Genomic DNA, 27666 nt, shown 5'->3' with positions numbered 1-27666 from the left:
ACTTAAGCTCGCTTCCTTGTGCAAATTTATTCTGTAGGTGCAGGTGAGTAACTGAAGAGCAGTCCAAAAAATTTCCAATTTCCAACTTTGCTCTTTCCAATCTTCTACCTCCTTTTCCTAATCACGTTGACTTGACTTCATTGGAAGAGTTCATGAGATCACTGTCGAGTATTTAAAAAGTTGATTCATCTAATCCTTATTATCCTTTGCTCTTAGTGTATGTTTAGTCTGTCTTTGTCAGATTGCCATGCGTTCTGTCGTTGATGCTCTCAGTTTAGGGGATTTAATCTTATTGACCATTTTGAGATGTTCATTTTCTTTTCATTGTTGTACAGCCTTTTGTGGCCTTTTTTCACTCTCTGTAAATACATCAAGTTTTCTGCTTGCCCTTGGGTTAACCAATTCCTCATTCTGACAGTCTTCAGTTTTTATTTAACTGAGAGTGAAGTAAGAAACAGAGAAGCAGCAGATGTTCACACTTGAACAGGTAAAATGAGAGATTCATAGGTTAGAGCCTCATCGAATACTTTCATGACTAATTTGTGTGTTACAGAAACATGAATTTATACTGAGGAGCAGTAACACCTTACATGCAGACTCTACTTGTATCGATGAATTTTAGTACATAATATAAACAAAATATCGCCGGCTTCATCACTGTGTGTTGCGACGCTCCACGCAAACTTACAACCCTAGAAATAAGTAGTGACAAAACATAATGGCTAACATTATGTTTTGTCACTACTTTCTAATTTGCATATGAATCACATATTGGGTGCTACGGTGCAGCAGAGGTGTATAGGTACATGTCTTGCAATAATACGTCTTTTCTACTATTGTGACTGTGCAGTGGTACAATCATCCTGTCATTTATTTTCCTCTCTCACTGCCACCTGATTTCAGTATATTTATCAGTTTTCACAAACACACCTGTTGACTTATTTTTGTCAAAAGTGACTAGGCCCAAATGGAACAATTTTTTTTCCACAACATTGTTATTGTAGTAATTACCCATAAATGTGCTGCAGCCATTTTACAATAAGGACATTTTTCCACACTGCGCTCCTTTTTCTCCATTTCATGACTTTCACAGACTATTTAAAAAGGACCTATTATCCATCCATCCAATTTTCTGCTGTTTGTCTGGGTCGCAGCAGTCTAAGCATAGACATCCAGACCTTCCTTTTCCCGGCCACCTCCTCCAGCTCTTCTGAGAGGACACTGAGGCATTACTAAAGCCAAAGCCAAGAGATATAATCTGTCCAGCATATCGTGGGCCTCCTGACAGTAGGATATGTCCAAAACACCTCAACTGGCTCCTTTCAGTGCGGAGGACTAGTCCCTCCAGTCTGAGTCCTCTAGTCTCCTGAATGATAGAGACTAGAGCTCCACACTCTATTGCTAAGCTTTGTTCCCGACTTGTGAACAAGACTGATATGTATGTCACACAAACCTGGTGGCTGCCCCTCCCTGAGTTTGGGTCTGGCACAGGTTTCTTATTGTTAAAGGGAGTTGTTGCCAGCTGCTTGCTCGTGAAGAATTATCTTGTGGGGGTTGCTCTCTATTAAAACCTTATAATATAAAGCACCGTGCGGCAATAGACATTATATAAATAAATTGAACTGAGATCAGTTCTTCATGAGGCCAGAAGGACCACATCACCTGCAAAGTGCAGCGATGAGATCGTGGACTACCAAACCAGCTGTATAATTATATGTGCAGCTATAAAATTTATATTGGCATTGAATTGTTTAGATTTAGGTTTAAATGGAGACAATAAAGTAGGGAAAAAAACACCCCGACCATGACTTGTTGTTGATCAGTGTAGTTTTTCCACTGTATATTTGCATATTGCATATATAATTCACTCAAACGGAACTCAAGATTTAAAGTGTTATTGAAATGCAGATGGTTTGTTTTGCAAGAGATAACATGCAAGGTATGTCTAAATAATATAATTTGTCTTATATCATTTACATTTTTTAAGTCCTAACATAAAAAATATTAAAAACCAAATTCGGTGTAATTAGAATATCTTCAAATATGTCTCATATATAAAGGAAACAGCGTAGGTTCAGTACAAACTCACTTAAGAACAAGATATAAAAATAAAAGTATTTAATGAAACCATTCTAACAAGAAGACATTTGGTCGCTCGAAGGTTAAACATGGCTGAAGTTTCATGTAAGGTCCAAGTAATCCCTGTGAGCCAAAACCCCAGACTGCTCTTTGAGCTCAGTTTCAGACACATTCGCTGCTCTTGCCTTGTTGTGATATCGATGAGAGCAAACCATGTTTTTGCAAGGGGCAGCCAATCAGCATAAAGTTGGCTTAAATGGAGGATAAAGAGAGGAGGAGCTAAAAGCATACAGATGATGAACTGAGGGCTCAAGTATAACATAAGCAGTCAACAGATGAAAAGAGCCAGCTAAAGAGCAACAGCAGCTAGTTTTAAGCTAACATAATAGTAGCTAATGATAAGCTTGAGTATCATAAAAATCACACTGATACATTTGAAGCTCAATATACATCTGATAAACAGTTTGATTACATTCTCACATTGTATGAGTTTATTCCCTAAGCATCAGGGTCCCAAAAAATTGCATCCACTACAACAACAGTTTTACTAACACCGGCTAACAGTATCTAACAGAGGCTAACAGGTTAACAGTAGCAAAAACAGCAGTCTTTCACACAGAAAAGTTCAAGTATCCTTAACAATTCAACCCAGTATCACTGTCATCGGTCAGACGGGAGCTTCTCTGACTTATTGACCTTAAACTCCTTTCACAAAGTTATACAGCCTTTTCCAGATTAAATAGATGCAGACACCTCTCACACAGCATTGACAGCTAAGGTAAAGCGTGGGCTGACAGCCTTCTAGAGATACACGAAAACTCTGAGGGAGATGAAGATGTGATCCAAACAATATCAGATCATGCCGGCTGGCCACAGCCATTAAGGGGTGTAAATTTAATGCTTTTTATTAACTGACACATTAGTCCTACAGTGGCCATAGTAGCTAGGATTAAACACTTGAATTGGGAAGGATGAGACAGCAGAACTCTTAAGTCTACATCTACTTGCATCTTGCAGTGAAAATTTTATTATAACTTGAAAGCACTCCTCAAGAATCACTTTCTCTGCAGGAGTCCCTGCTGGAGGAGGGAGGCAGCGGCGATAAGACCTTCTACGGCTCAGATGAAGATGAGGATGAAGACGAAGAGGAGAAGGAGAAGAAGGCCGAGGCTGCTGCCATGGCTAAGAGGAAGCCATATGTGATGGATCCAGACCACCGGCTGCTACTAAGGAATACCAAACCGCTCCTGCAGAGCCGCAACGCAGCTGTGAGACCTCTGCTCTTTTGAATTATACACACACATTCCTGCAGTAAAACTCAGTCTATTGACTCACTACCATGGAAAGTGACTGTGCCCTCTAAAATCTTTTCATAATGAGTAGATGAGGTCTTCATTCAACTTATAAAGCCTCTGACACTTAAGCATTTTAATGGTTAAGTGTCCTTGTGTACAGCATTTAATCTGAGCTGACCTCTTGCTCAAAAATGAGGGCAATTTCCCCAAGGAAATTAATAAAGCATCACAATGCATTAGTGCTGCTGTGGTCACCTTGAGTAGCCTGTTTTGACCCATGTTAGATATTGTGAAATTCTGCCGTCACACACATTATCCAACCTTTGTACTGCTGCAGGCGAGCTGGTTTCTTGTGGTGAAATAAAATATGAAACACTTTTCCCATTCCTGAGCCAACACATGTTCGCTTATCTTGCATGAAGTGGAAAAGTCAATCATGGAGCTGTAATTGCTCTTTATGTGGTTACCTGTTTTGCATCAAACCAATGAAATGGAAAACCAAATAGTTTCCTTTTCCAGTGATGACGTCATACAGTTGCATTTTTGCAGGTATCAGTTCCAACCAATGACTGTATATAAAGTTTTCTACGGTCAATTCAAATTCAGTTCAATTCAAAATGTCTTTGTATAGCACATTCAAAAACAACAGAGTTGACCAAAGTGCTTCACAATTGGTTAAAAACAAGAAAAAACAATAGAGAAACAAATACAGATAAATAAGAAGACAGTGAATTAACAATAAAAACATAAAACAGGCCTGATGGTACTCATACTGAACTTAAATGAATTAAAAGCCAAAGTAAAAAAGTGAGTTTTAAGATGCGATTTAAAAGACTGAATAGACTCTGAAGTACGAATCTCCTCTGGCAGATTATTCCAGAGTCTGGCTGCTGCTACTGCGAAGGCCCGATCTCCTCCATGTTTCAATCGAGACCTTGGTTGTGCTAAGAGCATCTGGCTAGATGATCTCAGTGCTCCTTTGGGGTCATACATGTTGAGGAATTCATATAAATAACTAGGCGCCATATTATTTAAAACTTTAAAAGTATGTAAAAGAATCTTAAAATTAATACAATATTTTACAGGGAGCCAGCGTAAATTTGCTAAAACTGGAGTGATGTGTTCATACATTCTAACACCTGTTAAAAGATGCGCAGCAGCAAGCGGACTAACTGCAAGCGATGGAGAGACGAGTGTTGAAGACCCAAATAGAGAGAATTACAGTAGTCCAGTCTAGAGGTGATGAAGGTATGAATGAGTGTCATTGGTTCCAGTCTGACTGCTCTGACTTTGATGCAGACCAACAACCTGGTCTTTTTTACTTTAAAGTTTCCAGCATTGAAGCTTAGTCTCATGGTGACAAACCTACAGACTATCATTTTTTTCAGCTCTGCATCTCTTTACAGACCATAAATTTACCAGTAAACAATCAGAAATGGTCTGTGTCAGTTCAAACTCCTTTCATGAATATCAACTGAGGTTCAGGTGTCTACCCATGCGGCTGCCTTTCTTGAAACATTTCCAGTTGTCTCCTGCTGTGTGCTACATATAAGAAAGGACAAGGACAATACTCTGACCTGATTCTCCCAACATTGTTCAGAGTTCTTGTTCAGAGGTGGCTGAAGTGACTGACTGATGAGGAAGCATCCTGTAAAGGGTTTAGGGCCAGATTTACTAACGCATTGCACCAACGCGAACTGGGTTTGGGTGTAAAAAAAAAAAGGAAAAAAAGGATTATCAGCATGTGTAAGAGGTGAGAACTCAAACCACGAAATATGAGGAGAATCAGGTCCGCAAAGTAATGTTTGTGACATGCAATTTACAGCTGATATTTAATGCCGAACTATAGAATCTATTAATATTTGAGCTTGATATGAAACTAACTAAAAACAGAGCAAGTTTTGTGAATTACACATGAAATTAACCACGCCTATGAACGCCTCAAACATTATTTTGTCTCAAAAGACTAGCGTGGTTGTGCGTTGGTCCTGTGTGATCCAGCCATTGTCTACATGTTGTCGAGTCAACAGGACTCATTGTTAAAAATATGTGGAATAAATGATGATGTCTGCGACACAATTAGAATAAAACTCAATGTAAACAGAACAAATGCCACAAAATGTCACAAAAAAACCTCACAAAACATATAAGGAGTGTTTTTTGGCGAGACAATATCATCAGGGAACAGCTGTGAAAGTGACAAGCTAACAGTAAACGGGTAATAGCAAACATTCAAAAACCTCTCTTGTGTTTTGTGAGTTTTTGTTTTTTTCTACAGCCAATGTTTGTTATTCAGTTTTGGTTGTGTTTTCTGTGGTTTCGCAGCATTTTTCTATTTGCTGGTGTTTTCTTAAGTTGCAGTGCATTTGAACTCTCAGGGGTCACCATACAGGAGTGAAAACATAGGAAACATTGTCATAAAGTGAAACAATTAAAGCTGTCCACTGCTCTTGGTGCTTCTCATGCTGCTTTTTGAGCTTTTTTGTACTTTGTCTTCTTCATGGGGAACTCCAATATTGCTCCATTTCCTATGCAGGCCCACTTTTCAACCAGTCAGCATTCCAGTGCATATGTGTTTTTGTTTTTTTTTTGTTTTTTTTTAACATGCTGCTTTGGATCTACACAATTAATTCTGCTTTGTAAGAACTGTTTCCAATGCAGATTGAGCATCTTAAAACTCCTGCCTCTTGAATGAACTTTTTACTGCTAGAGCAGTAAATAGAGAGCAAATCTGTATTTGCTTTAGTTTGTTCATGTATATTTAACACATGAGCAGAATAAATCCAAACACATTCGTCATCTCCAGTGCAACATAAGCATAAGGTAGTGATGCCTTGGTAATTAACTGCTGAAAATGAATAAATTTTCAATAGAGAACAAAACTCGTTAGTGACCCAACACTCACCATTACACCTCTTTCTTTTTTCTTTTTTTTTTACATTGGGAGGTTATGTCACTGTGTGAGACTTAAAAGTTTCTGTTTTCTCATTCTTTACACAATCCAGGTGGTGATGGCTGTGGCTCAGCTGTATTTCCATCTGGCCCCTAAAGCAGAGGTTGGTGTGATTGCCAAGGCCCTGGTCCGTCTCCTGAGGAGCCACAGGTGAGCTTTACAGTCTATAATTTCAAAATAAATTGCTTTCAAATCACTATATCGCCATTTTCCAAAATTAAAACAGCCTCCCCTCTGGAGAAAGTAACAGGAAACAAGTTGAAATGTCGAAAAAATACACAGCTAAATGGGAGGGGGGAAAAGATTTAACAACTACAAAACTCAGCAAAGTGGAAAACAGTATGACAACAAAATAACAAGTGAGCGTAATAAAATGGATCGCTAATGCCTAGAAGCAGAAAGTAAAATTAAACAGGGAGCCCAGTGAAGCTGAAGTAAGCATGAACTCATAAACCATGAGGAGTGATGATTGCACATCGGTGGCCTGTTGCCTGTAAGTCCTGCACACTGTCAGCTTTTTATTGCACAAGTGGTCCTGTGGCTCAGGGTGTGCTGTAATGGGATCATCAATCAGCAGCGACCAAACACCAGCATCTCTCTCTGTGGGAGAGTCGTCCAAAATTCATTGTACCATACCTTATCTTTCATTAGACTTACTGCTATTGACTCTGTGGCATCCGGGCTCGCATAATAACCACATGGATTTACTGCCTTAAATAATAATGCGCTGATGTTTAACAGGAATGTTTTTAAAACATTTGTACTTGCTACGTTTTGTGGCGTACAGGGGTAGCTACAAACGTGCCAGAAGTTTCTATCTTCAGTCAAAATTTCAAGTAGAGGCCAATTGTGAAACGTCTCTTGGAATTCTTTTAGTTTTTGCATAAGATTGAGAATTATTGCTTGAAAAAGTAAGCTAGGTCACGTTACCCTCAACATTTTTATCAGCTAACATGAACTTAATTTTGAAATCCAGATGTTGAAGCTGTTACTAGCAATAACAATATGTTCTTTCTGACGGATTGGACAAAAAAAAAGTTAAATTAAACAGAAAACACAACTCGTAGAGATGCCACTTGTTCTGCCTCAAAGCTGGAAATTCAGCTGTTAGCACTATGGCGGCTAAGCACTGCAAGCGGTTTCAATTATAAGTGAGAATAACATCTTTTATGAATCGTGGTGAAATTTAATACTTCTCTTAATACTAATGATTTCCTTGATACAGCTGCAGAAGAGTTTTGTTTGTTTTTGTTTTTTGTAATGACATACCAAGGGAAGAAGAACAAGTCAGAGGAGGTCCATGTAAAATCTAAAAACTCTATCAATCACTTAAAAACTGAGAGATGCAGGTAAAGAATACAATTCATTTGTTTAAAGCGGCGGTCCCCAACCTTTTTTGCGCCACGGACCGGTTTATGCCCGACAATATTTTCATGGACCGGCCTTTAAGGTGTCGCGGATAAATACAACAAAATAAAACTAGTACCGGTACCGAAAAAAAGAAAATTTATTCATAACACACGTGAAAAGACCAAGGAAAACCGAGTAAACGATAAAAACAATAACAAAATAACGCTGAAAACCGATAAAAACCCTGAAAACTATACATTTCACACCTGAGCCTCAACTCTCGCGGCCCGGTACCAAACGACTCACGGACCGATACCGGTCCGAGGCCCGGGGGTTGGGGACCGCTGGTTTAAAGCACATGTTTTGATGGAGAGAGGTCCCAAATAAGGCACTAAAGTGGGTTAAATAACAACAGGGGAACAATTTAATGGCCGATGCACTTGATGCATGCGTCCTGCGTCTGTCATGGTGTGATTTCAGTCATGATCGGTGACAGAAAAATAATGAGGATGTTGAAATGATGATAAAAAAGAATCAGGATTGCATATTGTCAGTTTTTTAGAGACCTTCTGAAAGCTCCTCCTTGTCCCTCGCTTCTTATCTCAGACAAAAAATTTGTTTTCTTCTCGCAGCAAAATAATTACCAATTATCAGGATAATAATCCTCGATCGCTACTTACTCTGTGTCTTCTTCTTTTAGTGAAGTCCAGTATGTTGTTCTTCAGAACGTGGCAACAATGTCCATTAAGAGACGGGTGAGCTAAAGCTGGTGTTTCTGTTTTCTTCTGTTTTATATTTATGTGTATAAATGGTATTTTTATTCTAACGAAGCTTCACGGAGGTTCTTCCTGTCTTTGTGTGTCACAGGGGATGTTTGAACCATATCTGAAGAGTTTCTACATCCGCTCAACAGACCCAACTCAGATCAAAGTCCTAAAGGTTGCTTTCTGTTCTCTTTTTTTGAAGATGGTCAGAAGTTTTTAGCAGTTTGTGGAGATATGAGAACATGATGGATTCTTATTATTGTTATTTGCAGCTGGAGGTTCTAACCAATCTGGCCAACGAGACAAACATTTCCACCATCCTCAGAGAATTTCAGGTACAATTAAAAAATATAAGTCATGTTTTTAGGAAGAGCAGTCAGTCAGCAACCAACTTTGTCTTCCTGTATGAATTAATATGCAGTGTGGCTGCTTTTTTCTGGCAGACATATATTAAAAGCATGGATAAAGACTTTGTGGCTGCAACAATCCAAGCCATTGGTCGCTGTGCTACCAACATCAGCGAGGTGAGGGACACATGTCTGAACGGTCTTGTGCAGCTGCTCTCCAACCGAGATGGTGAGTCTTTTTATTTGTTAGTATAAGACACTCTTTAAACTGTACATATTGTATGAACAGATGGCAAAATAACATCAAAAACAAGACTTAAAAGTAAAAAGAGAAAAATACATTCCAAAAAATCTAATCAAATAGATCGAGACCTGATGACTGTGGAGTACGGTGAACTCATTCTCATGTTCTAGATATGAGTTTGAGATTATTTGATGTGTGTGATGGCATGTTATCCTGCTGGAAGCAGCCATCAGGAGATGGGTACACTGTGGTCATGAAAGTGGTAGACATGGCCAGCAACAATAATCAGGTAGGATGTGGCATTTAAATGGTGCTCAGTATATCCTAAGGGGATTAAAATGTGTCAAGAAAATATCCCCCAACACCATTTTACCACCAGGATCCTGAACTGTTGATACAAGGCAGGTTGAATCTGTGTTTTCATGTTATTTTTCATGCTCTGATTGTTGTTGAATGTTGTTTCATTAATGGAGAGTCATCGGCCCAGGCAACATTTTTCCACCCTTCTATTGTCCAGTTTTATCCCGTGTGAATTACAGCTTCAGTTTCTTGTTCTTGGGTGTCAGTACAGTCACCTGTTGTGGTCTGAAGCTGCTGTAGTCCATCTGTGTTATGCATTCAGCGTAACTTGGTTATAGGTTACTGGTTATGCAGGAAAATCCCAGTAGATCAGCACTTTCTGATGCTCAAACCAGCACGTCTGGCATCAAGACCCATACCACGTTCAAAATCATTTAAATCACCTTTCTTCCTCACTGCATTGCTTGGTTTTAACTTCAGCAGGTTGTCTTGGTCATGTCTTAATGTCATGACAGTTGAACAAATATACCGAATGAAGTGTGAATTTCTAGTGTGAATGAACTGGTAAATGAATGCTGAATACTTTCCACTCATTGACTCGGCGCATTAGTGATGTTTAAAAGTATGTATTTATTGTTCATTTCTGATTTCAAGGAGTGACTCTTCTTTCTTTTGTGCAGAGTTGGTGGTTGCCGAGTCAGTGGTTGTTATCAAGAAGCTGCTGCAGATGCAGCCGGAGAAGCACAGCGACATCATAAAGCACATGGCGAAACTGACCGACAACATTCAGGTAAGAGTCTCTTTCATGACCTGCAGATGGTAGCTTACCTCAATGCCTCATTCAGTATCTATTATTATAAACCAGGTGTCAACTAAGTGTTCACTAATTGACTCGGGCTCTTGAACCACTGTTTACATCGACGGTAAATCTGTTTCTGCCAGTCATATCCCTCTGTAGTAGCGTTAGTGTTAGTGTGCTATCAACCTGTGTTCTCAGGTGCCAATGGCACGGGCCAGTATCCTGTGGCTGATTGGAGAATACTGTGAGCATGTACCTAAGATCGCCCCAGATGTTCTAAGGAAGATGGCCAAGTCATTCACTAATGAAGAGGACATTGTGAAGCTTCAGATCATCAATTTGGCAGCCAAGCTATATCTGACCAACTCCAAACAGGTGGGAATGGCATGTTTTTCTGTCACTAGTATTTATCGCTGTCCTTTTGTTCTGTCTCCCTTCCCTCACCCACAAATCGGTCACAACAACACAACAAATGGCTGCCCTGCCCTGAGCCTGGTTCTTCTGCAGGTTTCTCCCTGTTAAAAGGGAGTTTTTCCTTCTCACTTTCACCAAGTGCTTGCTGATAGGGGGTCGTCTGATTGTTGGGGTCTTCTCTCTTATTGTAGGCTCTTTACCTTACAATAAAAGCACCTTAAGGTGACTGTTGTTTTGTTTTGGTGTTATAAATACACCAGCTTCAACCCCAGAAGTTTGAATTTATTAGCAACAAACTTGTGGCAGAAGGTACACCTGAAAGGAAAGTCTGACCCATTTGTATGAACATTTTAGAGGAAGAGGAATTTAATCCAGAATAAAAACATTTCAACTCACACATTTAATTTCACTTCACAGAATAAATTACTCAAATATCCACTTTGTCTTGAACATTCAAGTCAGCAGTGATATTTGTGCTCGTGAGCAAAGACACTGTTGTAAAGGCCAAATCTAATCTTTAATTAAATTAGGCTTACTGCTTACAGCAGCAGAGTGCAGCTGGGAGGATTCAGGATGGTGATAGTCTGGCTGCCTCTCCCTGATAATAAGTGTGAATACACAGAGTCCTTCTACCACATCAACAAGGTCTGCTGATTCAAATCATCATCATCAAAAAAAAAGAAACATTTGAGATTACATTCAATATCCAACCTGTTGTTTTTAAAAATGACCTTGCAGTATTGTGCATAAATGACTGAGCATGATGTTGGCTTTCATTTAGTTTGTGTGAACAAGGCTGCTGTCAGGTGACAGAACGCACTAAACACACCTCTGTGGCTTCCACACACACTCTTCTTCCTGCCTTCTCCAGTCTCACCTGGGACATTGTTGCCACCTACACTTATGCACTGTGTAAATTTGCAGTCTAGAAATAAAGCCAGTGACGCTCTCACACAGTCATTACGTGCTCTTTGCAATGCAGACCAAGTTAAAGAAAACTCAAATATGTCACATTCAGAGTCAATTTTCAAATGAGTTCCAAAAAAAGTGTTGAGCTTTATCATTTGAGTTAGCTTTCAATCAGGGACTCTGTCTTTTTATAAATTAGTTGCAGACTAGTTGCAAACCTTCACCAATCTCCTATCACCAATTATGTTTTTTTCTTTTAATGTGATGACGTCTTACAGGAATCCATGAAACCAGAAACATGACAGTGTATCCAGATATTTACATGCCTTTGGTTTTTCTTTGTGAAAGTTTCATACCAGGAAGTCTGTCTGTGTTTAAAATGTGTTCATTCATTTAACAAACAGACTTTGAGTTTTTCCACAGAACACCTAATTCCTGTTTCTAAAGAGTTGTTTTTTAAAGTGGTCTTCAGCAAAAGTTCTCCAGGCTTTCTGGAGGTATTTCTTTTCCACTTATTTTCAGCCAGTGGTGATGGAGATCTTCTTAAAACTGATGGAATTACGAATGCAGAAAAGGACTGTCAACTTTGATCCACCACGCAATACCATCTGATTGTCTGACCCGCAATGGCTTAGGTCCTTTTAGCAGGACACCAAACACATTTCCTGTACAGTCAACAGTAAAATCATACCTGGATAAGAAAACACACAGGTGTGTCCTTGTAATTGTCAATTATGGATTGGCCTTCCTAGAGCTTGGGCCTCAGCACTTCTGAAGCAGTGTGAGCTCATCGTGACAGAAAACTGCACCAAAAGTCAGCCAACATCCATAGAAGGGCTTTGAATGTCCTTCAAGAAACAAGGAGAACTGTTCTTGAATAGTGATACCAAATACTGATTTTTGAGCTTCTTGTTTTTGCCTTATATACAGTATTCCCATGTATGTTTGCACATTTCAGTGAGTCACATCTTTTTTTATGTTATAATAAAATATTACGACACGAGAGGTGGCTCAAGACTAATGCAGTAGTCCTATCCTCTTAGACCCTCTCAAACAAATCCACAGCTACATATACTCCCACACTGCACATGCATGTAACGCAGTAGATAAGGTGTTGTTTTACTGTTCTTCCACCTTCCTTTCACCCCTCAGACTAAACTGCTGACGCAGTATGTTCTCAACTTGGCCAAATACGACCAGAACTACGACATCCGCGACCGGGCACGCTTCATTCGCCAACTCATCGTGCCCACCGAGAAGAGTGGAGCCCTAAGCAAGTATGCTAAAAAGCTGTTCCTCGCCCTCAAACCTGCACCCGTCCTTGAGTCTCCTTTTAAAGGTACAGAAGCAAGTCAACAGTAAGTTTTGTTTTCTAGTTTGTGAACTTGTATTGCGGCTGTTTGAAAATGATAATGGCAGAAATAGTTTGAGCAATGTTATTAGCGTTTAATTACCATCAGTCATGAACCGCCTTAACAAAAATGAGACAGTCACAATCAATTAAACAGAAAATTGAGTCATAATTTCCTGCTGCTCGGTGTCTCTCTGTACGTGGGAGACACCTGAGGCAAAAACAGCTAAAGTGAAAGAAAGAGGAAGTTATGGGCTGTTTTGGTCTACACAGCCAGCAGATGCAGCTGCAGCAGCGGCTCTGCATCAGATATAACGTATCCTTCTCAGAGTCATAACTCAGTCAGATATCAACACAAATAAGGCACTTTTTTTTCCACAAGTATTGTGATTTAAGCTTCCAGGGATTATTATCTCAATTTATTCCAATTTGAAATCTACAAAACAGCTTGGAAATAATCAACGAGGGATTTTTTTCCATGTGTCCAAGAGCTGTTTGAGGATACAGTTTTACAAAATTACAGGTCATCCAGAGCATTCACACATCTTTTTTGTAACTGTGAGTCTGTCCTTACACTGGGAGCATTTTTATTCTTCACATGAACATTCTGTCCATCTTTTTATTCATGTAAAGTACATCCAGCGGTTTTTCCTACAGCTCAGCTTTCTGATCTTCACGTGGCAGCAGCCTGACAGGAACCATAACAAAGAAAGGAGAATCCACTCATCCTCATATTACAGAGCAAAGTCTTGAGATTTGAGATTTTAAAAGTTCATCCCGATTTCCTCTTTGAGGTCATCTCCTTGTGCTCCTCTGGATCACTTCCAGGGTGTCTGTATTTCCAGAACTCTCCCTTGGTTTAATTCCCTGTTTGCCACTTTGTACCCTCTGTGATACACACTCTTCTTCTTTGAAACAGCGATCCTCCAACTTTGGGACGGAGGACACAGTTAACACTTAGACACTCTTCTAGCTGTTTGTCCTTTGTTCTGTCTCCCTCCCCTCTCCCTCAACCTGTCAGGCTAAATGGCCGTCCCTACCAGGCCCTGGTTCTGCCGGAGGTTTCTTCCTGTAAAAGGAGTTTTTCCTTCCCACCTTTGCCTAGTGCTTACTCACGGGGTGTCATCCAGCTGTTGAGGTTTCCGTCTGAATTTTGTACAGTATAAAGTGCCTTGAGGTGACTGTTGTTGTGATTTGGTGTTATATAAGTAAAACTGAATTGAATTGAATTCCACTAATAACTCCTGTTTGGTCTCAGGGCTGTAAATGGAAGTGGTCCAATGGTCATCGCAGACATGTTGGGAGGTTGAGTCAGTCTACACACAAGTTAATGTTTTCTTCAGTTTGAGTTCACATGCATGTAGTCAAAAAAAGAATTGGGTCCAGAGGTGCACAAGGAGATGACTTTGAAGTGGAGCTTAACTAAATTTAAAGCTGTTGAAGTTCTTTCTCAGAACTTTGTGATTCTGTGTTATGATAAGAGTGACTCTGCTCTTTCTGTTGCACTGATCTCTGTGTGCGCTTGCATTTTTTTTTTCTTCTTTTTGCAGATCGAGACCACTTCCAGTTGGGTTCACTCTCCCACCTGTTGAATGCCAAGGCTGGGGGCTACCAGGAGTTGCCTGACTGGCCTGAAGCTGCCCCTGACCCCTCCGTGCGCAACGTGGAGGTGAAGGAGTCTGTGCGTGCAGTGGGAACAGTAACACACAGAGACACAGGGGCCCTCTGGGGGCCCCAAAGAATGGAGGGGAGCGAGAGTTGCTCCTTCCCCAGAGCAGTGCCTCAGAGGGGTTGGACAGAGTCACCAGAGCCTGACACTAACTCCAATATAACATTGATTCCTCTTTCACTGGTCATCTTTCATTTGCTTACAGCTCATTAGCATTAACAGCTCATCCTTTTTGGTCTCCATCTACTTCAAAATGGATGCCGCTTAACAACTTCCCCATCCATGGAGGAGAATGAGTCACAAAGGAGAAAAGAGGATTATTTTCATATTAATGAGAGAACATGTTAGACAGAAAGTGCCTAATTTGAGAACACCCGAATCATTATAGAAACAGTCAGTGGCATGAAGCTCCACCTCATCCTCTCTGCTGCACTCGCTTCTGTTCAGCAGCAGCTCACTCGCCCCATCCAGATGTTTCCTGACAGCTGTTTGAGCCAATAGCACATGCGATAGAGAAGAGAACAGATTTTAACAGCAGCATGCTGACTTTAGTATTAATGTTTAGTCAATACTTAAAACACAAAAGTCTGTCAGCCCAAATCTCCAAAGCCTCCTCTTCTTCTCCATCCCATTCACTCCATGTGCCATCGGTTCATCAGTTAAATTAACGTGAAATCAAGACTTGAGTGTTTTCACTACTCCATCTAAAAAAAGAAGAAAAGGAGTCAAAACTTTAAATTTCAGTAGTGACCTCAAGGCTTGATTTTGTTGTGACATGTGTTTCGTAACAATAATGTTGCTTTTTAACACACAGCGCAGTAATCCATGTCGTGTCTCTTTAAGTGTGAAGCACATTTCAATGTGGTGCTGCAGGCGCCTTTCATGTTCTTGACCATGATGTTTGTACAGTTTAGCTGGCTAAACACATCAGTGTTTTCCCAAGTGGATCTTTACTTTTAGAAAATTGTTGTTTTGTCATCAGGATGGCCTTTTATCGTGTGGTAATGCAGCTGTGACTAGGGAAAAATACGTGTGCAGGTTGCTGACTGTTTGCTTAGTCTGTGGAGGACTTACTCGCACGGTGGTAGTGAAACATGAACCAGAGACTGTTTGCCTTCAAGGTAAAAGCTGAGCCTTTTGAAATGTGCTGGTCACAGCAGCAAGGCACATTTTTTACTTTGAAGGAGAGTTCTCTGCTTTTCCAGTTCGCGCCATATTTCTCACAGTTTCATTGCTGCTCGGCTAGTTTTCTCCCTCTGAGTGATCTGGGAATCTCTCAGCGTCTGTGTTTTTATACACAAACTGAGTCGCACCGGCCGTGACACCTGCACGAGGTTACAAACACGGAGCCGTGCATGACCAGCTGAAATGACAGCTTTGCCAGGGCGAGAGCGGCGGGTGCAACAGGCTCATCACTTGCCTTTGCTTGAACCTGTCAAATTCGTAAATATCTATATATAGTTATCAATGTGCAAATGTACAAAAAAAAGAAGAAAAAATGAACATTTTTTCAGGGGGGCCATTTTTGCCTTTATTTGATATTGGACTAAAACCACTGCGTTTCTGCTGCATTGCATATCGTCACCCACTCAACCAGTGGGCTAAACTAGCACTCTGTAAGTATAAAAATTAAGGACTCACTAAAGCAAAAAAAGTAAAAAAGGTTATGAGCAGTAGATTACTAGAGTGATTTATGAGCTGTTACATGAAGATATAAATGCATGCAAATTAGTCAACAAGTTATTTTTTTAGCTAAAATTCCAAACAATATTTGTGGCCAGCCTTCCAAAAGCTGGGATCTGCCAGTTTTCCTTGTTTTAAGAGTATATTTAAGCTTATTAATACTGATTAGGTTCAGTTAGGTGTGTGTTTTTATATCCAGTCAGACTCGTTTAATTCCCCTCCTGATATCTCGTGGCTAAAATGCAGTTGTAATCAGCAGCAAAGCTAAATTTCACAAATTTCAGAACATAGGGAGTGCTGAGGGAAGAAATCAGACCGAAAAGCTATAGTGTGCCTTTCAAATCATTATTATACATCATTTGTAGTTAAAGAGCAAAAGCAAGCAGAGCTGTAAAACACTCAGTACTGTCCTCTAAAGTTCAGCTGCTGGAAAAACCTCTCTGGGTTATTCTGAAAGTCTCACATTGCATCCACTCATGTTGTGGCTGTTAAAGCTGGGAGTGTCAGTGAATCTTCTGAAGCCTCAGCCTCTCTGACAGACTCTCCCTCTGCTATACGGTCCTCCACAGACAGAGGAGGTCATAACCACCGGAGAGGGGCGGATCGGCTTACTAGGAGACTGGCGAGAGGTGCCCCTCCCTTTGAGTTTGGAAATGCAGTGGTGTTTGCGTTGATGACTGCTCTCTCTGTTTCTTCCCTGCCTGTCAGTTAACATCTAAACTGCTGATGTTGGCATTTATACAAAATGATTTACACATTTCATATCACACAATGATCACAGTGTGTGAATGGGTGGATGACTGGATGTGTAAAGCGCTTTGGGGTCCTTAGGGACTAGTAAAGCACTATACAAATACAGGCCATTTACCATTTAGGTGACATCATAGAAATAAATCCTCTGTCAGTTCACACAAAGTAAGGCTGACCACTGTGTATGTTTCAAGCAGACAGAGTTCAGCTTTAAGGGGTCCAATAAATTGGTTAGTAATAAGCAGTGGGATAGAAGTTTCTTTAATTTTATAAACAAAGCTGATTCAAATTTGTAAATGAGACTAGTCAAAATCAATTCTTAATCTCAGGAAAAAATCTTCTAGTTTCAAGATTTACTTAATCATTAAGCTCCAACAGGGGCTTCCAAACATATCACACTGTCTTTATCAGCAGTTTTGGGACTTCTCTTTCATATTGGCTGAAAATTTTAAATATACAGCGAGTTTCATGAGAAAAAATCTTCATGTTCTTATCTTAAACCTCTCCACCTGCCAGCTTGGAAAACATGTACCTGTGAAGCTTACAGGTGCATGCTGTCCAAACCCACCTGATGAGTGCCTCCTGCACATGAGATTTTTGTTCGTTTGTCCAAATACTGCCCTAAAACGAGTTTGAAGCAGTAATTTAGTGGCAGGAGTGAAATTAAAAGACCTACAAGAACTGGAAAAGATTAATATTTGGCAGGAAGGTATATTGTGAGAGCAGAGCTGTAGAAGTTAATCCTCTGACAGAAAGTTATTCATTCTTAAAGACTTTTTCCAGGCTTTGCTTTAGAAAGCAGAAGTGCTGATGCTCAATGCAAGGCTAGTTCTGCCTCAGTGCCTTTTGATAAGCAGCCAACATTTAGACAGGGTAGATTACTGAAATGAACATTATGCTACATTGTAGAAGCTCGGGGAGCTTCCATAGTCTATAGAAAATAGACATCGTAGGAGTGGTCATGTGACACGTGAAAATAGTACAGTAGTGGAAGGATGAAGGGTGTTTCCCTTTGAGGTTAGCTAAAACCTCCTTTTTTAAGTTTCTAAATGTATGAATGACGCCCAAATCTACACTACTAAGGAACAGATCTGTTTATTTTATTGTTTCTCTTTCACTCAAGTGCACTTTTTAGTGACGCCAACATAGAACAGAAGCCTTGTGAGAGCTTAAAGCAAAACAAAAGATTTTGACCTGCTGACGGGGACTCCTTCAGGTCTCCTCCTGTCCATCTGCTTGGTTTTCTTCATGAAGTTTGTGACTCGCTTGCTGAACACGTCACAAATGTTGTCACGTGATAATTTTTTTATTTTTGATTGATGTGATTTGTTCTCAGATTTCTTCCTCTACCCCTCTGCTGCTCCACCTGTGCTGCTCTTCATTCTGCCCATCTAACCCATGCTAGCATACCATACTTTGTTGCTGGCGAAGACTAAGTGCATTTCATGTATTTTTTTTTGATGTATTGGTGAAGTAGTGAATGCTAATGTTGACTTTTAATTTGACAGTATGAGTACGTATTAAGGTATATCCAGTAGTTATATTGGAGTATGTTGATTTTTTTTACCAACAGAAGTTGTCCTTTTGATTACTTTTATCAAATACTGTGTTTAAAAGTTATCATGTAATTAAATTTAGGATTATTCTTATTATTTTGTCTCTGTGATATCCAAAACTGTTCTCACACATTCTTATTTTTTAGCCCCTGAAACCTTCCTGTGCCTGTTTCTCTTGCTCTCCTGACTTTTATTCTGAAAGAAACCTCTTCTTTTTTCCTCATCTCCATCCCAATCTTTTTTTTTCCCTACGTCTGCCAGGTTTTTACGCTGCTTGAAAGAGTCACAACATTAACAAGTGTGAGTCAGTTAGCGGCAAACAGCCACATGTTCTTGAGCCTCAACCCATATAGCCGCAAAAACCCAAGTGCTTTTAAACTGAACGCCTCCTTCCCGCATATAGTAGTCGCTGTTCTGTGCTTAGCTCAGCCAAAGCTACCTGAAACACAGCACCCTGTTCCTCAGTCTCTACCATTAAAGAAGTGATTCTTTCAGCAGGCAGATCGGTGCTCAGGCACGTCACGCAGCATTAGGCTCCTTGTGGGTATTAAGTGGGGCTGAGATGTCCGTGCTCATTAGCAGATGGCTCTGGTTAATGAGTTTGGTCACAGAAAAAGCAGATGGCCTTTTCTTTTTAAGTGTAGGAGGATAGTTACTGCTCCTCAAAGATATCACTTCTCTTAATGGAACTGCTCCCTTATTATTACAAGAAAAGCATTTCTGCAACTGGTCATGAAGGCAACACCTGGTGCTAACGTCTCTGTGTGCAAAAACAGAAAACTCTAATGCAAACAAGTAAACCACTCGCTCCATTGAAGCATTGGTGTAAATTTGCTCCCTGACTGTGGGATCTGAGAGCAGATCTGCAGCAGCGATGGCTGGCTTCTTTTGGCTGCATCACGCCCAGGCAGAGGCACTCATGGCCATGCTATCTGCCCACGTTTCTGCTTCTGTCTGAGGGTTTTCTCTCTGAGGCGGGGCTGGAGGCTTACTGTTTGTACTCTCGCTTTTTCCGTTTTGTTTTATGCCAGGTGCCTGAGTGGACCAAATGCAGTAGCCGTGAGAAGAGGAAGGAGAAGAAAGTAGAAAAGCCGTTCTACACCGACTCAGAGGGAGAGTCTGGTCCTACGGAGTCTGCTGACAGTGGTAACTTTAGGCTGCTGGCACTGATAGCATGGTCATTTTTTTGACTAAATAAGTAGTGCTCACAACAGGGGTGTGTGTTTGTGTGAGAGACTTTTGAGTCAGTGTGAATGATCTTGGTAGGGGCTGGTAAAACGAGACAGTCTCAAAGAATAAGCTCATTATCAATTGAATTTTATTACAAATTACAACAACTGTTACCTCAATGTGCTTTATATTGTAAAGACCCACAGAATAAGTCCTAATAATCATATCACCCCCTTTGAGCAAGCCCTTGAGATTTGTGTTGTTGACCAATTCTATAAAAATCTAAAGAAATAAGGTCCATCTCTCAATCCTTTCTAACTTTCATACCCTGTTTGTGGCACTCAGGTCCAAGTCCAGCTGTATAAATCTTTAAAATTGGTCATAATGCCCTAAGACAACTAGAGACTTCAACAGCAATAACAATATTGGCTGCAGACTATTTCTCGGGGGGGTTAATGCACATTTAATGTATTAACAGAAGAACAGAAGAAATGTATTGTACTTTGATTTATTGGCAATGGAAAAAAATATAGAATGTTACCAGATGAAAGTATCAGTACTGAGTTTGAATTTATTGTTTAAATATGTTGCATAAAAGTTAACACAGAGACCAATCAAGGGTTGATGGTTACAAGTCGATGTGCAGCGATTTTCCAGCAAATTCAAATGAGTGTGTGATGATGAGGATGTGGAGACAGACAGCAAAATTTGTGAGGGAGCGGTTGCTAATTTTTATATAGGAGTGTGTGTGGAGAGCTAGTCAATGCCAGGGGTGGTGACATCGTGACATAAATGGAAAAGACGTAATGAAGAATTTCAGAATGTCAACGGCTGCTTTTAACCTGCGTATATATGGTGCTGTCTCATGACTTCTCGTGAGGTTTCAGGACCTCATGATGTATCGTGAGGCAGCAAAAGTCAAATCAATTCTGCTCTTATTGAGGATCATTATCTGAGGACCACATTTGGAGGTGACTCAAGGCAGAACTGAAAAGAAACAAAACTTGTCTTGTTCATACATGGACCTCATTCACTCCCAGTGCACAAATCTGTTCATCCAAATGTTTTCACCTGCTTTATTCTGCAAGTGCATTAACAGCAACAAGCACGCCTGTCTAATTACACTGATCCTGATTTCCTAATGTAGTGCATTATTATCTTATTTTAACAGGTAAAAGCAGTTCTGTGAATATTAGTGAAGCCACGATGTTATTTTAAAAAAATAGATCTGAATCATATGAGTAAAATAAGAAACTAGGTAGCAGTTTATAAAATGTTTAGTGTGGAATTTTCAGTACATAAAAACTTTCCCCATTAATTACAGTGTGAGATGAGGAAGTAGAGCTACTAAGGAATACATCCCTCAACCTTAAAATAACTCTAATAACACCTTACGATGGGGAAATATAGAAAAACCCCATTACTTCCAGTATAATTTTGTCTCTTATTGTCTAAAATACACCAAAATCACTTAAAAATACAAATAGGGTGAGGTATATCGCCAGTTGCTGCATGTCATCCTCCTGCTCTTCCTCCCAGCCTTCCCATCTTTTCTCCCCCGTCCTGTTTAAATAAAGGCGAAAAAGCCCAATAAACATATTACAAATTTGCTTCAAGAGTTATTAAGCCTCAAGTTTAGGCACTGAAAATTACATCCTATTACTTTTGGGAAATTGCAAAATACGTTGTGGCCTTTACTGTACGAAGTGCTAATTTGGATATTGTCCCTGTACTCTGAATATAGTTTTATGTCCTTTTAAGAGCTTCATATTATTCGTACTTTTAGCAGTACTGACTGAAACATCGCTACTGTTACTAGCTTTTGAATATCTGTTGACCTCAACAGTATTTTACATTAAACAGAAAGTAAACCCCTAAATGTCTGATTCCATCTGATCAGTTATCTTTAACTGATAATCTTCTGTTAAGAAGATTATCAATATTCCTCACTATTACTGCTGCAGAAACTATCATCGGCTACAATAATATTATAGACAATATGCAGTTTTGTGAGTGCGGGTGTAGCATAAAACACGTCTGTCTTTAGTTCTTTCTGATGTGTCTGCCTCAGCTTCACGCTGAAAGAAAATCTGAGAATGTCAGTTAAAAGTTCTGCTTTATCTTTTTTTCTTTTTCCTCGCCTCTGGAGGAAAAAAGTGTCTGAGGCATCAATAATACAAAGGATAATAAAAGTTTGATCTCCTCTCTGGTTTTGATGATCTCGACTCTTTTTGATGGTAAAACAGTTTAACGCGCAGACGTCTCACTCAGTCCCAGCTGCTTTGTTTGTCAGAGGACGCCGTGTAAGATGTGAATACCAACAGCCTTCAGATCACACTTACTCTGTGTAGCCTATCTAACCTGCTCTCCCTCTGACCTCTCCCTCCACAGAGTCAGACTCTGCCAGTGGCTCGGAAAGCAGCAGTGGCAGCGAGGAGAGCGGGTCGGGATCAGAGAGCGAAGAGAGTAAGGAAGCCTCCGAGTCTGAGGAAGAAGAAGAGGAGGAGGAAGAGGAACAGAAGAAGAAAAAAAAGAAAGATCTAAAGAAGCCAGTGCAAGAAAGCGAAAGGTAGACTGCTTTAAACTGCATGCCATGTCAGGCATATTTGCTGGACTATGGATGTTATTATTAGAATTGGTGGTCGCTTTGTTTGTAGAAAATAAAGTTTGACTCCTTGGGGGAAGTTTGACCTCTGGTTTCCTTTGACAGTGAGCAGAGCAGCGAAGAAGAAGAGAGGAAGCACCAGAGGAAGAGTAAACCGCGCAAGAGCGAGTCAGAGTCTGAATCTGACGAAAATGAGGAAAGCGAGTCTGAAAGCAGCCAGTCAGAGTCTGAAGACTCCGAGTCAGAGGCTGAGGTCAAGAAGAAAAAAAAGGTGCAAACCAGGGTTAACTGCAGAGAAAGACCACAGGAGCAGAGTGCATCAAAAACAATCATCAGATTTAAAAAGGCTGGGTTTTCTTTTTTAAGTAATGCACATAGAAGCTTGCAATAAATATAGAAGTACATGACTGAATATAAGGTTTCACACAGCCCCTGCTGTTGTTATGCTACCTACCACCAACCATGTGAAGCTAATGAATCCGCTCTTTCCATCGGTGCGTGTTTCTATCGTTAGCGGTGAATAAAAGCACTTTTAAACCAGATTATTCTTTTTGATACAGCCTGTATCTAAGAAGCCACTAAAATTCTTATAACCTTAGCATTTCAAAATACAAGAGAGCGCAGTTGTGCCCCTTTTCCTATACAGCAGCATGAACAGCATCTATTCGTGACAGTTTTTCTTTGTTCTCCAGACGGCTGAATCTAAACCTCCTCCCAAGCCTCTCAAGAAAGAGAGCAAGAAAGAAAAGAAAGAAATGTCTCTGCTCGACCTTGATGATTGTAAGTTGTTTTTGTTTCTTTTTCTCGATCTTTCCAGCTTTTCTTCTCAGACAGTAGAAAATGTATGGCACTCTCTTTAAAACGGAAAGCAGTCTAAGCAGAGGTGTCCACATCTACCTCTTCCCAGAACTGTCTTCATCTCTTTCATCTGAGAATCTCATCCCATTTCAAATTGCGCAAACCACTTCTGAATTAGATCCAGTTCAGATGCCTGAACCATCTCATTAGCTCTTTTTGAGGAGCAGCAGCTATAATCTGAGCCCCTTTTAGATGACTGAGCTCAAGGGTTTGGTCACCACCCACAGATGTGTCCACAGAATAGGTAGGAAAGTAGAGCTCCCATTAAACCGATGCTCTCCCCTCATTCATAAACAAACCGTCCAAGATACTTAATCTCTCAACCAGACTTGGAGATGCTAATTCACACCTAAACCCCTTCACAGTCTACAAAGATGCCAAAGGAAAAAAAATCCATTAGATGACTGCACACTGGTCTGAATTTGGGAACATCATCCCGTGTCTTGTTTCTTTCTTTCTTAGTTGAACCTGCTCCCTCACCACAAGTCACACCCGTCAACACCTTCCTATCCAACAGCCTCGTGACCGACCTGGAGGGGCTGTCTTTGTCTGACTCTGTCCTCTCCCCAGCAGTAAGTGTTTCATATTATTTGCTTGTTGACATCTTTATTCTCTGTTAGTGAAGCAATGAAATGAAAATGAAGAGGAGGGGGGTGAAACTAAAGCAGATGACAAACCAGAGGGGTCTTTTTACAGACCATTGCTCCCTCCAGCGCGCTGAAGAGCTACGAGCTGCTTCACCGGATCACGGGTGAGGGTCTGTCGGTGGAGTACTGTTTCAGCCGGCAGCCTTTCAGCCCTGACGCCAACATGGTGGCGGTGCAGATGCAGTTCACCAACAACGCCTCTTCCGACACCAAGAACCTGCACATAGAGGATGTGAAGCTCCAGTCTGGGATGAGGGTCAAGGAGTTCCCAGAGATCGGTGTGTGAGATTGTCCACTGTGTACATGCACGGGCATATGAAATACAACCCTGCTGGCAGTGCTTGGAAACTGCACTGTTCATTACACCAGATAAAACAGACGTACTTGTTGCAGATGTCGGTGTTTTTTCTATTACAATAATTTTGCTTCAGGGAAAGCTGTAAATAAGATGCTGAAGTTTTGTGATTATGAAGTTGAAAATTCTAATTTAAGTTTGTTCATAGACAAGAAGGGGACCATCAGCTTGCTACATATTAAAATATACATATCAGCTCATTTAAATTCCTCCATTAATCTTATTATTAACATGAAATACAAGTTTGATGGATTTCTGTCCTTTCACCTAACAGCAACAGGTTGCAAGCTGCCTCTATGACCTGTACACGGGCAACCACATAGACACCAGTATCCTGATAATTAGTGTTAAGCCACAGACTGATAAAACACTGGAACTTTGTTCACCAAAATGTCTTGAACTAGCTCTGCCACTCAGTAATCAATAATATTACTCATATAATTCTATCAAAAAGCTGCAAAACACCATAAATATGGGCGCAGTGGTTACAGTTCAGTGACTTGAATGGCCCTACCTGAGGCCTGACATCAGCTACAGCTACAGCCGGCACACATGCCACGAGTTATGTGCCCTTAAATTTAAACCTTAATAAAACCCAGTCTGTAAATAATGTTGGCTTCATCACTCGAGTTGGGCATTTTATGTCCATCAGGGTTGACTTGACTTAGAGAAAAACAAAGTGTGGCAGTTTTGAAGTTGTCAGCAGCTCCTCCATCTCAGTTTTCTTCTTAGAGGACACTTTTTGTACAAGGACGTCTCAGATGTTTCAGTATGAACATTCACATCCTAATCTTTGTCTCGGTTTTTCATGTGACTTTTAAGAGTTGTGCCTGTTTTTTGTGTGGAAACACTAAAGGCTTTTTCTTTCCTCCATGTCCACAGAGCTACTTCCGGCAGGTGAGACGGCCACAGCTGTGATGGGCATCGATTTCTGTGATTCAACGCAAGCAGCAAACTTCCAGCTGTGGTGAGACGGACTCTTGATTACAGAGGGTAGACCTCCTGTGCAGTCCTGCTTCTGGTTGCTGGTCTGCTTCATTTTTGGGATTTGCTAGATTTGCATTTGCGCTGCAGCAGTTAGTCTGCTAAGCCACTGATACGTTGATATACAGACAGGAAGTTAGTTAATTATTTGGAAAAACTCTTGATTCGATTCAGTTCACGTTTAATAATATCAGAGAAAACACTCCAGTGGTTTCTGAATTTCTTTAAATCTACAGGCAGTCATTTTTGAGGTTAATGGGAAAAAATTGTTGTACTTATAAATATACACAGATTATTGTGCAATTATGTCTTCCAACAAACTGATGCGCTTTTCATTAATAAGTATATAAGACCGGCTCCGGTCCAAGCCCAACACTTGGATCTGCTTCAAAGAAAGTTTCACTAACACCAGTTAAAAGCAGCTATCTGAGGCTAGCATCAACACTTAACTAGGGTGACCAACCGTCCACTTTTACTGGTGTCAAGCCAGCCTCCACTTTGTTTTACGTTCCCTGTGTATTCTGAGTATTATGGCAAAAGACGTGGAAACCTGATTTCAAAATAAAAGCTCCTGAAGCATGATTTCAAAATGAAGGCCAACTTCCAGTAAATTAAGAGCACATTCACAAATATCAATTAGTCTTGTTTGCACACTAATGTTGGATACAAATGACATACCCTAGTATTCTAGTAGCAACATGTCAATATTAAAGCCATCTCCTTTTGGATTTCAAAGTAAAAGACCTCTGAATGTTTATTTTTGAACTACTCTTTTAATTAATTCAGAATGGAAAACTGACGTTTCCACAGACTAGTTGCAGTCTATATTGAGTGTATACAACCCCATAGTGATACCATGTCAATATCAATCATTCTTATTTTGCCTTTCAAAATAATGGCCCTTTCAAATTGACCATATATCGGTGTGCGTTTTCAATGACTTCAGAAAGCTCTAAAATGGAAAAATACTGTTTCCACAGAATAATTACTGTCTATATTGACAGTATTCCATCCCACAGTGATACCATGTTAATCTCAATTCATTCTGATTTTGCCTTTCAAAATAATAGCCCTTTCAAATTGCCAATACGGGAAATAATCTTTCAATGAATTCTGATTTCTCTAAAAAGAAAAATTCTTGTTTCCATTGCATAACTTCACTCTAGATCAAGAGTATGCAACCCCACAATGATACCATGTCAATATCAAGTCAGTCTGATTTTACCTTTCAAATTAATGGCACGTTAAAATTGCCCATTTAAGACCTACCTTTCAATGATTTCAGAATGCTCTAAAAAGGAACATTTCTGTTTCCACAGGTTAATTCCACTTTAGATCAACAGTATACAACCCCACAGTGATACCATATCAATATCAAGTCAGTCTGATTTTGCTTTCCAAAATAAAAGCCTTTCAAATTGCCCATATCTGACTTACTCTTGGAATGATTTCGAAATGCTCTAAAATGGAAAATTCCTGTTGCCACAGGGTAATTCCACTTTAGATCAACCGTATACAACCCCACAGTAAAACCATGTAAATTTCAAGTTGCTCTGATTTTGCCTTTCAAATTAATGGCCCGTCGAATTTGCCCATATGTGATATAGTCTTTCAATTACTTCAGAATGTTTTAAAAATGAAAATCGCTGTTTTCACAGGATAATTTCACTCTAGATTGACAGTGTACACTATCACGGGGATACCAAGTCAATTTCAAGTCGCCTTGATTTTGCCTTTTAAAGTAATGGCCCGTTGAAATTGCCCATATATGACCCACTCTTTCACTGACTTCAGAATCCCCTTAAAAGCAAAGTTGCTGTTTCCACAAGATCATTTCACTCTACATTGACAGTATACAACCCCACAGTTTTATCACGTCAATATCTTGATTATAATTGTTTATGAGGTACTTTTTATAACTAATAATAATAATGGAATGGATTTATATAGCGCTTTTCAAGGCACCCAAAGTGCTTTACAATGCCACTATTCATTCACTCTCGCATTCACACACTGGTGGAGGCAGCTACAGTTGTAGCCACAGCTGCCCTGGGGCAGACTGACAGAAGCGAGGCTGCCATATCGCGCCATCGGCCCCTCTGGCCAACACCAGTAGGCGGTAGGGTAAAGTGTCTTGTCCAAGGACACAACGACCAGGACAGAGAGCCCGGGGATCGAACCGGCGACCTTCCGGTTACAGATACGCTTCCCAACCCCCCTGAGCCACGGTCGCCCCCTAACTAAACGCGGATGCTGCAATTTGAAAAGGCTTTTATTTTGGAAAGCAAAATCAGAATGACTTGATATTGATATAGTATCACTGTGGGGTTGGATACTGTTGATCTAAAGTGGAATTACCCTGTGGAAACAGAAATGTTCCTTTTTAGAGCATTCTGAAATCATTGAAAGGTAGGTCTTAAATGGGCAATTTCAACGGGCCATTAATTTGAAAGGCAAAATCAGAATGACTTGAAATTGACATGGTAACATTGCAAGGTTGGATACTGTTGATCTAAAGTGGAATTACCCTGTGGAAACAGCAATTTTCCTTTTTAGAGCATTTTGAAATCGTTAAAAGAGTAGG

The 27666-nt window shown here is 40.2% G+C and overlaps 1 protein-coding gene across 12 annotated transcripts in view; it reads left to right on the top strand.

Moving 5' to 3' along the window:
* The window catches only part of ap3b2 (adaptor related protein complex 3 subunit beta 2), a 59866-nt gene that overhangs the window by 22180 nt on the left and 10020 nt on the right, over positions 1 to 27666 (top strand). For 4 of the 12 annotated variants that reach the window (XM_084934048.1, XM_084934046.1, XM_084934041.1 and 1 more), the window contains exons 8-24: positions 3150 to 3347; positions 6380 to 6477; positions 8378 to 8432; positions 8545 to 8616; positions 8714 to 8776; positions 8885 to 9017; positions 10013 to 10122; positions 10330 to 10506; positions 12607 to 12793; positions 14356 to 14486; positions 19495 to 19609; positions 22025 to 22202; positions 22344 to 22509; positions 22931 to 23018; positions 23559 to 23668; positions 23793 to 24021; positions 24981 to 25065. In XM_084934048.1, coding sequence (XP_084790174.1) covers positions 3150 to 3347; positions 6380 to 6477; positions 8378 to 8432; positions 8545 to 8616; positions 8714 to 8776; positions 8885 to 9017; positions 10013 to 10122; positions 10330 to 10506; positions 12607 to 12793; positions 14356 to 14486; positions 19495 to 19609; positions 22025 to 22202; positions 22344 to 22509; positions 22931 to 23018; positions 23559 to 23668; positions 23793 to 24021; positions 24981 to 25065 — 2195 coding nt within the window. Of the gene's footprint in view, positions 1 to 3149; positions 3348 to 6379; positions 6478 to 8377; positions 8433 to 8544; positions 8617 to 8713; positions 8777 to 8884; positions 9018 to 10012; positions 10123 to 10329; positions 10507 to 12606; positions 12794 to 14355; positions 14487 to 18724; positions 18764 to 19494; positions 19610 to 22024; positions 22203 to 22343; positions 22510 to 22930; positions 23019 to 23558; positions 23669 to 23792; positions 24022 to 24980; positions 25066 to 27666 lie in introns of all 12 variants that reach the window. The other 8 variants (XM_084934044.1, XM_084934037.1, XM_084934039.1 and 5 more) reach the window with 3 other exon arrangements.

Source organism: Perissodus microlepis, chromosome 7 (genome assembly GCF_051167445.1).
Source record: "Perissodus microlepis isolate ML-2025 ecotype Zambia chromosome 7, ASM5116744v1, whole genome shotgun sequence".
Classification (NCBI taxonomy): domain Eukaryota; kingdom Metazoa; phylum Chordata; class Actinopteri; order Cichliformes; family Cichlidae; genus Perissodus; species Perissodus microlepis.
Note: the sequence above shows the minus strand (reverse complement) of the source record. Positions and strands in the feature narration are given on the sequence as shown.